The sequence below is a fragment of the Epinephelus moara genome, chromosome 8 (genome assembly GCF_006386435.1).
Source record: "Epinephelus moara isolate mb chromosome 8, YSFRI_EMoa_1.0, whole genome shotgun sequence".
NCBI classification, from domain to species: Eukaryota; Metazoa; Chordata; class Actinopteri; order Perciformes; family Serranidae; genus Epinephelus; species Epinephelus moara.
In genome coordinates, this window is record NC_065513.1 from 42,535,453 (window position 1) to 42,549,539 (window position 14,087).

The window sequence follows — 14,087 nt, forward strand, 5'->3', positions numbered from 1 at the left end:
GGACTTACTGAACGGACAGAGTGAAAAGTGTGCATGATCAAGTGAATGTGATCCAACGTGCCTGATCCGTTTTTAACGGCCACATATGCGCGTAACTTTGCGTAAAAGTTGCACCAAAAGCTCCACTTAAAATACACGGCTACGTCCCTGCAAACAGTCCTGTGATCTACTGATGTTTTATAATAATATCATCACGCCTCTAATCAAATACTTGCAATCATCTGTGTGTGCGTGCCGGTGAGCATCCTTATGTTTAAAAAATGAGTATAGTTGATATTCCTTTAGGAATTTATCATGTGTCTATTTACTCATCACAGGGCTGTCTCCAAGATTTTAAAAATACCGAGAGTATGAGTCCACCATGTCCCTCACAGTCTCACCCACCTCTGGAAAATGTGACCAGACACCAAATAAAGTCTCATTTTAGTTTTTCATGTGTAATCCATCCATTTAACACTTCATTTTGACTTCCTGAGCTCCTCAGTATGTGTGGGCCAACACACGGATGAAGAAATACTGATTAATTTATTTATTGGCCTACAAGTTGCCAAATTAAATCTATTTTAATTTGATTACTTTTACAGTTTTCTTAATGGTAGCTCTGGCCCTGACTCAATATAGAATTTATAGTCACCTCATCTATAATATAATACTCCTGTAAGGACATGTGATAGACTGTGATATATTTTAGATAAGATGCGTCCGAGCTGCAAGAATTAAAGGATGAAACAAGCATTAATCAAGACAAACCTGCAACATGTTAGTGCGTCTCTCAGTACTTTGACCTTCTGTGTGAAGCTCTCGAAGCCCATTGGTTCCTTTTAAAGATGTAAATCTTTACACAGTTTCATTTTTTAAAACTCGGTAATCACCTGAAACAGCTGGTTACTTACTGGTTAAATTAAGTTAATTAATCAATATTTGACAAAAGTCTTTGGATAAAAAGACAATATTTTATTAGTATCATCAATTTACTGTTGATCTCAGTCTTTTAATCCAGTTGGTTGACTATAAGAAAAATCCTGGACTTATTCTTTAAACTCTTCGGGACAGTAAGACAGAATCACATCAGGATGGAAAGACAAACACAAAGCAGGAGCAGTGGTCATCATTGTATAACTTAATGAAGGAACAGATAAAAATGACCTTGATCTCCAGACGGCAACAGCAGATATAGCTACAGTATTCATAACATGTAGTGTTGATGCTGCACTGTTTCTGTCTGTGTGTCTACACTGCAAAAAAAACTCCACCTCGACAAGTTATTTAGTTGGAAAAGTCTTAGAAAACTTTAACCTTTTGTTTTGAAAATAAACTTTTGTAAGGATTTTTCTAGAATTCAGTGTCACAGTCTGATTTTATTTAATCTTGTTCCAAGGTACTGAGGCAAAACTCTGTCTTAGAACAAGTAAAATAAGATAATAAGAAAACAAGACTTTTCCAAATTAACAATGGACAAAAAGCAACTCATGAAATGGATTTTTTTTTGCAGCTTATGGGCTAATATCAGATATATAAGTTGTATTTAATTGGACTGCAGCTCTTGGTGAGCACTGATGAACTGACACACGGACAGACAGACGGATGAATGGACGGATGAATGGACGGATGAATGGACGGATGTTGACCTTTGAGTGTGTGTGTTGAGTGATTTGTGTGTCCTGCTGACCAGCTGTGTGGGTGTAAACGACTCTCTGGCCCGCGGGGATGCTGATGTCCAGTGCTCCGTCGCTATGGAAACCCAATGCAATAGCCAGTGATGAGGTGATCCTTGGGGTGCTGATGAGAGGGACAGCTCATGGTGGTGTTTAGCTCGTGTATCTGATATTTGGAGGACGGAGGCTCTGCTGCTCTGCTACAGATCTCCCAGCATTCACTTCCAGCACATTACGGAGCTCCAGGAAACTCTCTGGTTTCCAGCTGCGCTCAGGGCATCACAGGAATGATGCTCAGAGGTCAAGTGGACTATTGTGACTGAATGTGATCTAATATGTGAGTGTGGAGGCATGTGGCCCTGTGGAAGTGTTTTTCATGGCTGGAGAACAGTGAGGATACAGAGAGTTGAGGCAGTGGTGGATTGAGACAACAACAATGCAGGCACCAGCCTTTATGCAGTGTGACACCAGCATGCAGAAAGTCACAATGCATTCATGGTGAAACAGTTTCAAACCCTTTTTTGTAGCATAGACGGCAACACGTTCTCATCCTGAATTATCAAATGCTACTGCATTGCTGCTGTGGCCCTGCACAACAAAATATGACGTGTCACTTTCCCTCCTGCATCAGTTTTGAACGCTCAGGGACGACGTGTCAATTCATGCTTATTACATGCATCATCTCTTTTTAAATAAACTTCTGTTTTCACAGGAAATGTACAGTCTGAACAGGGACCGTGCACAGCTACTCAGCTATAAGCTAATTTTCCTCCTGGGCAGGAAACAGAGAATAATTTCTCTGCTAAGAGACATTGTTATATAAAAAAATACATGTACGAAATAGAACATATTCATGGGAGCACTCCAACACCTTCCTACAGCAATGCCAGGGGAAAGGTGAGGTGAAGGCTGATCCAGGAGGAGGTGCGGGCAGAAGAGGAGGAAATTCGCCTCAGCAGGATGGTGGGCATGGGCAAGCAGGGGGCCTGGGAGTGGGAGCACACAACTGGCAGGAAAATCACGTGGACAGAACTGTGGAGATCGGAGCCTCTCCGATTCAAGTTCTTGGTCCAGCCAGTATATGACGTCCTCCCAAGCAACCTGTTCACCTGGGGCCTGGTGGACTCACCTGCCTGTCAACTCTGCCAGAAGAGGGGAACTATGGAGCACATTTTGAGCTGCTGTCCTAAGGCCTTGGGAGAGGGGCGGTACCGTTGGTGCCATGACCAGGTCCTGCGGGCAGGAGCAGATACCATCTGTACTGCCATCAGCTCTCCACAAAGCGAACCATCTCTTTTGTTCGTGCCGGGGAGAAGCCTCAACCCCGTCCAAAGGCCCAGGGAGGGCTTCTCTCAACAGCAAGACACTGGCAGTTCCTAGTCGACCTTGGAAGACAGTTGGAAGACACGATTACACCGACCACACTCAGGCCAGACATGGTCCTGGTGTCCGGCACAACCAGGCAAGTGGTGCTACTGGAGTTAACTGTGCCCTGGGAAGACAGAATGGAAGAGGCACAAGAGAGAAAGAGAGCCAAATATGCTTCTCTGGTAGCAGAGTGTCAGAGGCAGGGATGGAAGGCCCGCTGTGAGCCTGTTGAAGTAGGCTGCAGGGGCTTTGCAGGGCGATCTCTACACCGGGTCCTGGGACTCTTAGGGATCTATGGGCAGCAGAGACAACGAGCCACCAAGAACATCCAGGAAGCTGCTGAGAATTCTTCCCGGTGGCTCTGGATTAAGAGGGGTGACGAATGGCACAGTTAGCTACCTGGACACAAGGAAGAGGGTGTCTGAAGATAAGACCCGAAACAGCCAATGACGCCAGGTCCTTCACTGATGATGTGTCCAGGTTGCACCGTGAGGTGTATTATATAACTATGACACAACTGCTTCAGCAGTAACAATAGCAAGACAACACAACATGAAGACACCACAACAACAATATACAACATTAAGATATGACAAGATTTCATAATGTTAGATCAAGTGTGTGATGGGGACATGATTGGGTTGATTTTAGCCATGATTTCATCTTGAATAAAAAACTTTAATTTCAAACCAACAAAGCTGTTTCACTGTCACCTGGTACTGAGCTCCAATAGTGTGTAGATACACCCAGTCTTTTTCAATATAAACTTTCAGCTTAGGTAAAACACTTTCATTCGGTTTAGGCAACAAGAGCACATGTTCAGGTTTAGAATAAAAATGTCATGGTTTGGCTCATTGCCTTTATAGTTTAATGGTGCTCTGCGGCATCAGGGGAAAACACAGCAGGACACGAACAAAAGTTAAGGTGACGAAGGTCCGAGTAAGGTTGGCGGGACGAGTGCTGGATGGATCCAACGTTTCTTTCACACAGGAGAACGGTGTTTGTGTCCCGTAAGATTATTCAATCAAGTGGTAACGTGTGAACGAATGAATAAGAATGTGGAAAGTCTTTGGTGATTACCAAAATGTTTTTTTGTTTTATTTTCCCCTATTATTTGACCCTGAACAGAATAAGCAGTTTCTTCAGATTCGTATAAATTATAGAATACATATCCCATGCTTACTTATTTCACATATTTGTCAGTTGTGTCCAAACAGAAACTGAGAAAGAGACGAGTGGACACACGCACACACACACACACACACACACACACACACACACACACACACACACACACAAGCAGACAGAGACAGAGCTCTACGTTTGATTAGAAAAGAGTAGAGAATCGCTTGGAAACTGTCGTGAGAAATGTGCTTCTGGTGTGAACAGCCAGGTGACTTCTCTGGACTGCTCGCATGACAGTCGTCACACATGGAGACGCTTCGCCATCTAGTGTGAAGATGGCGTAACCCGTGGTGAATGTCGTGAAATGGTTGTGCAACGAAACTACTTGATTAGGTTTAGAAAGAGATCATGTTTAAGGCTTAAATCTCTACGTTTGTTACGTGACATTACACAAGTACGTCACATGAATGAGGTCAGTGCATCATGACTGTACGTAGAATACAATCAAGCAACAATGACTTTTGGTTTCATACGTGACACAAACTGCGGTCTTCTGACAAAGATCTGGTTTGTATGACCCACCTCGTCTTTCTCCCACCCTCAGCAGACTTTCTTACCCCTTATAGTGTGGCAGCTGCTCTCAATGTTACCTACTGCAACAGATGGGTTAACACTGGAGTTAGTTGAAAGCCTGGTGTGTCTAATAGAGACGCTAAAGGCTGCCTTTGGCGTTAATAAAACACGCAGAGGGGCGTGACAAAGCATCTGTATTTGACAACCTGCAGGTGAGAACAAGGTGTCTGTGGGTAGAATCTACCTGAACCATGTCTGAGTCTGTTTTCTGACCAGACTTCACTTATTCCCCTCTCTCACCAACATGGAACTGGTTTCATTCTGGTTGCTTCACCTAATTTTGAACCATTCAGAGCATTTCGAGCAGAAAAGTTCTTTTTCACAGGTTTTCCTTGATGTGAGGTCTGAATTGTGACGACACCAGTGGGTGTGTCATATTCTTTTTAAGAAATAAAGGAGTGTGCAGTGGTCTCATTAATAGTTGGTCCATCCTTGTTTTGTTGGTAAAAGCAAACGTTTGCAGGTAAGCAGTGTAATCAGTGATTCTGCGACTAGTTTTACTTCCATTGTGCATTTTGCAACACCTTCTGTTGGTGACACATCCTTGATTATAATTGCTCCACTCAGAACAGGTGGAAAGGCAGGCTGGTGCACAGGATAGCATCGAGGTCCCAAGAATCCTGAATGGAAACGGCTCAAGAACCAGAGCTAATATGGTGGCAAAGGTTTAAGAGGGCCTTTCCTCTCAGATGTTTTGGTATGCTGAATAGTGTGTTAGTCATGTCGCTTTACATGCGTGACATGCCCATGACACAGCACACTCCTGCACTGCCTCGTCACACCCACATAGGAAACAGTGGACGTGAGATGATGGTGACGGTGATGATAAAGATGATGATGAAGATGACTCTCTGCATCTGCCTGACAGTGTTTGACTACTAATAAGTGCACATTTTTTAAACGCCGCAGCGGCTCCTGATTTATTGTATAAAATATGAGGTAAAAGCTGAATATGAGCAATTCATCATTTAAATTCCTGATCTAACATCAGGGGTGAGTGATTTCACTCAGGAGGAGATTTGATGAGTACAACAGTGCAGATGCCTGGAGGGCAAAGTGGTTACATTTCCATCTGTCGTCACATTAAAGGTTGAGGAACCTTTGCTGGTGTCCCTTCAGTGTTTGGACGTTTCTTTCCTTTTGCTAATGCACACTTAATTCTCAACTGCATAAAACATGAAGTGAATAATAAAATACATAATGCCTCTCTCCCTCTCTGTCCCTCTCTGTCTCTGTCTCTCTAATGTTAATTTCAAAGAGAATATAAACAGACTTGTCCTCAGTCACACGTGATGGAAAAAAGGAAAACTGCAGAAGTTCCTCGTCACCTTTTACCCCAAATTATTCCTCTTTCTGTTCAAAGGTCCAGTGTGTAGGATTTAAGGGGGATATATTGGCAGAAATGGAATACAGTAACATGTAATATGTTTTCTTTAGTGTATCATCACCTGAAAATAAGAATCATTGTGTTTTTGTTACCTTAGATTGAGACGTTTATATCTTCATCGGGTGCGGGTCCACAACCACGGAGTCAGGCATGTTGCAACAGCATGTTTCTGCTGTAGCCCAGAACAGACAAACCAAACACTGGCTCTAGATAAGGCCAATCCCGTTTTCATGTCGGCCACCATAGCAGTCCCTCCGCCACGATACGCATCAGAAAAACACTGATTATTTAAACACAAAAGTGTTTCAGTGTTTTTACCAATTTAAATCACTGAGTCTGTTTGTTTTGGAGAGGAAGAGATTTCTGCAGATAATTCGACTCTATGTATAAACTTCCTGAATGTGTGGATCGGAAATAAGGTGAGAACACTGAATTATCAGAGAAAAATGGTTGAGCACACAGTAGCAAGTGGTGGGCAATCCTCCTGTCTCCGACATGCCAAACGTCATCAGAGAAAAATGATTTGTAACATTAAAGTTTTTATTCAGTGTCTGTATTGAGTGATCCGTTTGTTTTGGAGGGAAAGAGACCTCTGTGGATAATTTGGCTACCGCATAAAACCTTCTTAAAGGGATAGTGCACCCAACATGTAAATTCAGCCATTATCTCCTCACCCATATGCCGAGGGAGGCTCAGGTGAAGTTTTAGAGTCCTCACATCACTTGTGGAGATCCAAGGGGAGAGGAGGTAGCAACACAACTCCACCTAATGGAGGCTGACGGCGCCCCAGATTCAAACATCCAAAAACACATAATTGAAACCACAAAATATCTCCATACTGCTCGTCCGTAGTGATCCAAGTGTCCTGAAGCCCCGACATAAAAAGTTGTTTGGAAAAACCTCATTTGACCCATGTCCCATATTTATCTCCTTTGCTCTCTCTTGAAAACAGCCCAGTCACCACAGGAAAATGTTGATGGCACTATACGTGTCAGCAAACCACAAATACGTTTCAACATTTCTAAAGTGACGTAGTATGTGAGCTGACTGTGTCATCTGGAGGTGGAGGGGATGCTAGGTGACAGGACACCTAGGTGAGACATGCTGGGACTCATGCACCACCCTCCTGCCCACCCCACTGGGACTTCTGCTACCTCAACTTTCATTGTTGTCCCCCCACGTTTGCCCCTGGCACTGCTGGGTGCCATTAAGTAAAAACGGCAACTGGCCATGTATCATGCTGACGTAAAAGGACGGCTTTTTTCGTCAGTGTCTGACGCTAGAAGTCACTGACCAAGCAGTGATGACTTTAAAGCGAGACTGGGTTGTTCAAGCATCCACTACGTAATAATGTACAAATATCACATATCTGATGTTTGCAGAAACAAATAGTGCCAGCATTTATTGGGTTATTGGGCGATTGGATTACTGGACAACTTCTCCAGAATCAAAGAAATATTATCTGGGAATTTCAGGGATTGTTTTCAGTGGTGACAATTTAGGATGTGACCTTTACTGAAGACTGTTTCTCTGTCAGTCTGTTTTTTTGTGGTAGTTCCCAAAAAGTTGTGAAGTTATAAAACAAAGCTTTCAGCCACCAGACTATTATAATTTTTTTGTACCCATAATGTGCAGGAAGACAAACAATAAGCCGTCATGAGCGTTCCTGGAGGCTGCAGCTCTGCAGGTTGGAGAGTGTTTCAGTGCTGGCAGAAGGTTTTCGCTCTGTTGACTGCCTCATTGTTTAATTGTCAGGTTGCTTTGGGAGCACTCAGCTGAATGCCTTAAACTAAAACATGCTAAATGTTTTAATGGAATGCAGTTGGCCCATGAAATGCTCACAATAAACTAGAGGCTTATTTAGATTTTTGTCTCATTGAATAAATGTCTGTGAACCTCGAGGACTTTCTCCAGTTTTTCTCACCTTCAGTAACTTTGAACCAGACGATCTGCACTCCTTCTCAGAGTCACAGCTCCTTCAGAATCTGAACACAGAGACATGATATCAGTTCTGTTAGAATCAGTGTGAATTACACTTTCCAGGGGTATCAATATCTGCTCTGTTCATCATAAATGTGCTTAGAAATGTTAGAAAATGAACACTCCTGATAACTCCAGATCATGCCCCATGGTCGGCTTTGAACGTTTTCTTCAGTATCACACTTGTTTACCTTGAGTCAAGGACGTTCAGTCCAGAAGCTTCCAAAGAGGCAAAGTCTTTTGCAGACGTCCAAAATACTTGTGGCAGCTTTGGTCGCTCTAGTCGCTCATCACGTGAATCATTGAACGTTCGATCGTGCTTGTCAATTTAAAGGAGCCGCAAAGCGACTACTGGCTTGAAAGCAGCGTAGTTGCTGCTTGCTGTTGTCCAGTCAGAAAGCTCATAGTTGGCCAACAGAGAGTTACGTTTGGTCAATGAAAACAGAAAACGTATGTCATCTCATTCAAACCAAGCAAGGAAGACTTGCATGCTACGTCGCAACATTAGCCTGCAGTTCTCTCCTCTATTACGAACATTACACACATTAAAACTCACCAGACCAACCAACTACCTCTGTGACGCCGTCCCAAGCCTCATTCTTTTTATTTTGGTCTCTGTAACCGAACAGCGACACAATATAAAGGACTGAGTGGGCGCCAACGCAAGTAATACACTTCTCAATATCCATTGTCGGAACAAGTGTGCTGTAGGAACCAAAGTCACATGGCTTGTTCTCTGGGACCTGCTTCATCGAAGCACGTCAGCATTCCGATTGGTTGCTGCCGAACCGCGTCAGAGCTCATTACCATAAAGTGAAATGATTTTTAACTCCCCTCCGGACCGCTCCGGTTGCTTTGCGGGTGGCTGATGACCAGGTCACCAAAGTTGCCCAAGTCGCCGGGCTCTCATTGAAAATGAATGACTTCCGCTGTTTTGGAAGCTCTGGTCGCTTTTGGTTTGAACGTACAGTTAGACCTTTGTTACAAGCTGCATCTAAGGCCTTGTCTATATCGTTACAGATGATTTTAAATTACTTTTCTCAGCAAGTTTAACAAATATAAAACCTCCATGGATCATTTCATTTTATTTCCTTTTGACCCCTTGTATAACGGACAAACAAAAATAGCAATAACAAATCAGAGCAGGCGGCAACCAATGCACACCAAAATAAATAGAACAGAATTAGTGTACATACAAGTCAGAGCAAATCAAGAGAAACTATTCAAGATTTTCTTTAAAAGTTTCAACAAATTTGACNTAACAAATCAGAGCAGGCGGCAACCAATGCACACCAAAATAAATAGAACAGAATTAGTGTACATACGTACAAGTCAGAGCAAATCAAGAGAAACTATTCAGGATTTTCTTTAAAAGTTTCAACAAATTTGACAAAACCTTTACTTTTCGAGATGACATTAACTTTTGAAACTTGTAAATATTTGGATTTACTCTATAGAACTGTCCGACCAACTCTCTTCTCTCTTTGTTAAAGAAGGAACACACAAGTTCATAATGATATTCGTCTCCTCAATTGCGAGTCAAACAAAGAGTACATTGCCGAGGGACATTTTCACAGTCATACCTGCGCTCAGAGATAGGTAAAGGGACATTTTCACAGTCATACCTGCGCTCAGAGATAGGTAACTTATGATTTCCACACCGAAACTTAGACAAACAAACTCTTTTGGCAGGTGTTAACATATAAGGTTCAAAAGTGAAATCAGTTTTAAACAATTTATAACTATCACATAAAGGGTTGCTTTGTAATTTGTCATGCCATCTCTGTGGTTCCATATTTGCACTTGGCTGAGTGTAATTTTATTTTTGTGACTCAGCTCAACAACAGATAAAAGATGAATCATCAGCAGTATTTAAAGTAATGGCTGCTGGCAGGAGAAACCAGGTTAAACATTTTGGAGCTGCAGAGTAAAGTCGTAAAATTTTACAGCAACATCATTATCTCTCTTCAACCCTCCTCCTCTCTCCCTTCATCATTATCCTGCTCTTTGTTCCTCATTTCTTCAGCTTTCTATTTCCACACCTCCCCTCTCACTACTTTTCATCTGCTGTTTTCCTTCACCTTTATCTTTCATTTCATTACCTGCCCTTTCAGACCTCCCCTCCAATCTTCCTCATGTCTCCTCTATTCCTTATTCCTTTCTCCTTATTTTCTACCCTCCTCTTCCTCCCTTTTCCTCTCCTATCTCTTACACTGTACACTCTCTATCCTACCAACTTTATTATGCCTCTACACCGGCAACAGCTGTGGCCGAAGACATAATGTTTTTGGTTTGTCCATCCCATTACTGTGAACGCAATATCTCAAGAACGTCTGGAGGTAATGTCTTTAAATTCAGCACAATCGTCCAGTTGGACTCAATGATGAAGTGATTCAATTTTGGTGGTCACAGGTCAAGGTCACTGTGACCTCGTCTGCCTCATGTTTGTGAACACGATTGCCATTTTCCGGATTGCTGCAGCGCTGTATTTTCTAATTTTTTGTGTCTCTCGTCCTGCTATTGATTTAATTTTGTCTGAATAAGACAACTGTGTTTGGATTGTGGACATCGGACAACGCATATTTAGACATCTGAATGAATGAATGAATAACTTTTTATTTCGGTTACATACATCTTGGAAAACAAAGATTATTTCACACAAATTTTCTCACAGTCTGTCACTGAAGGAATAGGCTGAAGCTGCAGGCTTATTTTTGCCGATCCTATTTTAACCAAAGGAAAACCAAGAACATCAACAATACCAAAGAAAGGAAATAAATAAATTAATAATTCAATACATTACACTCTAAAGTATAATCCTCAAGTATTTTACAATTTGATCATTTTACATTTTACATCTTACGGCTTTTTACAGAGAGCTACACAATTTCAAATCAGCACCGAGTCCATTCCATAACTTCACTCCCAGAACTGAAACACATCTGTATTTTACATTGGTTCTCACTTTACATGTTTCATACATAAACAACCCTCTTAAGTCATAATTACCTTCTCTTAATCCAAAGAAATTTTGAATACAGACTGGAAGGTTTCTGTTGACAACTCGAAATATCTGGCACGGCTCACTGCTTGGACAGTGACATAGAGCAAGGAAAATGGGCTGAAAGACTAACGTTGGTGGCTGTTAGCATGGATAGCTAGCATAGTAGGACTGTTTATATTTCTGTTGGCCGCTATTATTGCATTAACTGTTTATTGTTACACTCGGTTTGTTGCCGACAATATGCAAAAAACAAGCGAAACGCCACCGAGACATGGCAAGCAAGATGGTGGAATCTCTGAAGAGGAGGTGGAGGTCATAGAGAAATCAAAGGTCAAGGTCAGTGTGACCTCACATAAAAACACGATTTTCAGGCGTCCATATGCATCCATGTTTTCACAGACATAGATGTAATCTGTAACTGCACCTTGACTCGTTCATGGAGGCATTCAACAACAAAGTGGTAATACTAGTTTATCTCTATTATGTGTATTGTGTCTTTCTGACCTTTCTCCATCTGCACTCCCTCCTTGATTCCCTCTCTCCCTCCTCCTCTCATTACCTTGTCTCCATCTGTTCCTCTTTGCCTTTATTTCACTCATTACTGACCTGTGCCTCTCTCCCTCCTCTTCCTCTCTTTCTTTACCCTCTCCCTCACCCCTTTATCCTCCCCCTCATCCTCCTCTTGCTCCATTTCCTTTCTTATCTCTTCTTCTCTCACCCCTCCCTCCTCCTCCTTCTCGTCCCCCTGCAGGCTGTTGATGGAGAGGATTTCGGATGTCAGCCGGGACAGTGGTCATCGCAGGAGGAATTCTGGCTACAGTCATCTTACTGACCATCGTCGCTGTACTGTGTTTATGTAGGTTGCAGGTATGACGTTTCACTGCTCACTACACATCTAATGCTGAACAGACAAGCAGCCCAAGCGCCATAAAAAAAGCATTGTACTTATTTGCAAACCACAGATACATTACATTTGAACATTGTTATGTAGCAGATACTTTGACATTTTAACAACTTTTTTTGGCTTAAATAATCCTGTTCTGTGGGCACAATCCCAGCAGGAATAACAGTGATGTGTTGCTACAAAAGACCCAAGTTTAAAGAAGTGTAACAATTAGCCAAATTTACGGTTCGGTTCGGTTTGATACGACACAGTGGTGAAATGGTTTAGCACATTTCAAAAACAGCAAAAAAGTAGAAATGCCAGAGAGATATCCTTGTTTTTTTAAATACTTTATTTGTTAAAACGATCATCATGAGGTGTGATCTTATCTGACTTGACTTTTTTTGAACAATGGTGAGGTTATACCTGAGTGACCCATCTTCAGGGGTGTCTTCAGATGTCAACAGATGCTCTCATGAGATGGTCAAATTCGGGATATTGTCTTCGGAATAATCGTGGAATATTAGTGTGCATGTAAACGTACCGAGTGTTGACGTTAAAGACATCCTGATGTTTGATTCTGACCTGTCACTCCCTTTCTGTCTGTCAGTATTACTGCTGTAAGAGGGAGGAGTCTGAGAAGGGGGAAGAGGAGGAACCAGAGCTCGCCACTATGTCGCCTTCCCGCCCTCTGGCTCTGTCCGCTCCCCCTACGCCTCCAACGCCGGAGCACTACGGCGACGAACCGGAGAACTACCCCCCCACCTTCCTTACTGAGGCCAACGGGCCTGCCAGCTACTCCCCCACACCGCCGCCGCGCAGGTGCCAGCGCTCACACGCCTTCTGCCCGTCCTGCGCCCGCTGCTCACTGCCCTTCTACCTGCAGCACCCGGAGAGGCTGTGTAACGGCGGGCGCAGGATCAGCTACAGGACTGTGCAGCAGCAGGACCTGGAGCTGCCCATGGACCTGGCCAGCTTCTATCAGAAGCTCAACCTCATTCGCTCCGTCACCATGAGGGAGGTGGTCACCCACAGCGTCAGCACTGACGTCTAGGAGCTGGCAGGAGGGAGGCATCGCCGTCCTGTTGGCCTGGGGAAAGGTTGCTTTATACAAACTGCACTGACTCGTCTGCAAACACACTAAATTAACATGTTATATAAGCGCTCTGCTGTGGAAGCAGCGTTAGCACTGTGCTGTACTGGTGTACTACAACACTGAGGGCTTTTGGGTGATGTGACATCTCCTGGCAGCCATTTTGGAGGTCCACAGCTCTGGAGCAACTGCCAACAGCTGAATGCATTTGTGAACATAAACGTGTTTCTGACAGACTTGAACAGACTCAGTTTTAAGGTGGAGTCAGCGATTCTGGAGAAAGATTGTTGACAATACGCTTTGACATTTAGCATGTCCCAGAGTCACCGTCCCACTGCCTTTCTCTTTATTCTCAAAGTCCACTTCCAGCCTGCTGTTGCGATGTGACTAAAGGTTGAGGGAAAGGTCACTTTTGGTACCATTTGAAGCAAAGCAGAGAACTGCTCAGAGAGGCGGCAAATTAAGATTGTTGTCTTTGTGACATCAACACGCCGACATAGGGAAGAGCTGCTGGGTGACAGGCTGTAAAACTTACGAGACGAGACAAATCCAGTTCTCCAGTTTTATATCATACCAGTTGAGGAATTGTGTAAGAAAAAGTGTCTGGCGGACATCATCAGGTAAACACAGACGGGAGTGTCAACCAAAACAGGCCCTGGTGCCCCAGGTCAGATCACACTTATGTGTGCTGTACCCATTTCATAGCAGGTGAGAACAATACACGAATAACAGTGGTGTAACTGAAATACACCGAGCCCACGTTTGGTCTTGGATTTTGGCAGTTGTTATGAGCCCAGGCTCAGCCAGTTTAAAATACCTATACTTGTATTATAATTATTTTTTAAGTTAGCACCAAGACATGTAAGACAACCTTAGGCATGATTCAAGGCCGATCTGGGTGAGTATTCTGTCAATACTTGTTCTAGAAATCACCAGAAAGGGCTTCAAAATAATCGAAC

At 43.1% G+C, this 14,087-nt stretch overlaps 1 protein-coding gene across 3 annotated transcripts in view; it reads left to right on the forward strand.

The window, feature by feature from the left end:
* Positions 1–14,087, forward strand: part of LOC126393851 (protein FAM163B) — a 180,925-nt gene extending 166,838 nt beyond the window's left edge. For all 3 annotated transcript variants that reach the window (XM_050050241.1, XM_050050240.1, XM_050050239.1), the window contains exons 2-3: positions 11,904–12,019; positions 12,646–14,087. In XM_050050241.1, coding sequence (XP_049906198.1) covers positions 11,927–12,019; positions 12,646–13,089 — 537 coding nt within the window. In that variant the 5' untranslated portion in view covers positions 11,904–11,926 and the 3' untranslated portion in view covers positions 13,090–14,087. The remainder of the gene's footprint in view (positions 1–11,903; positions 12,020–12,645) is intronic.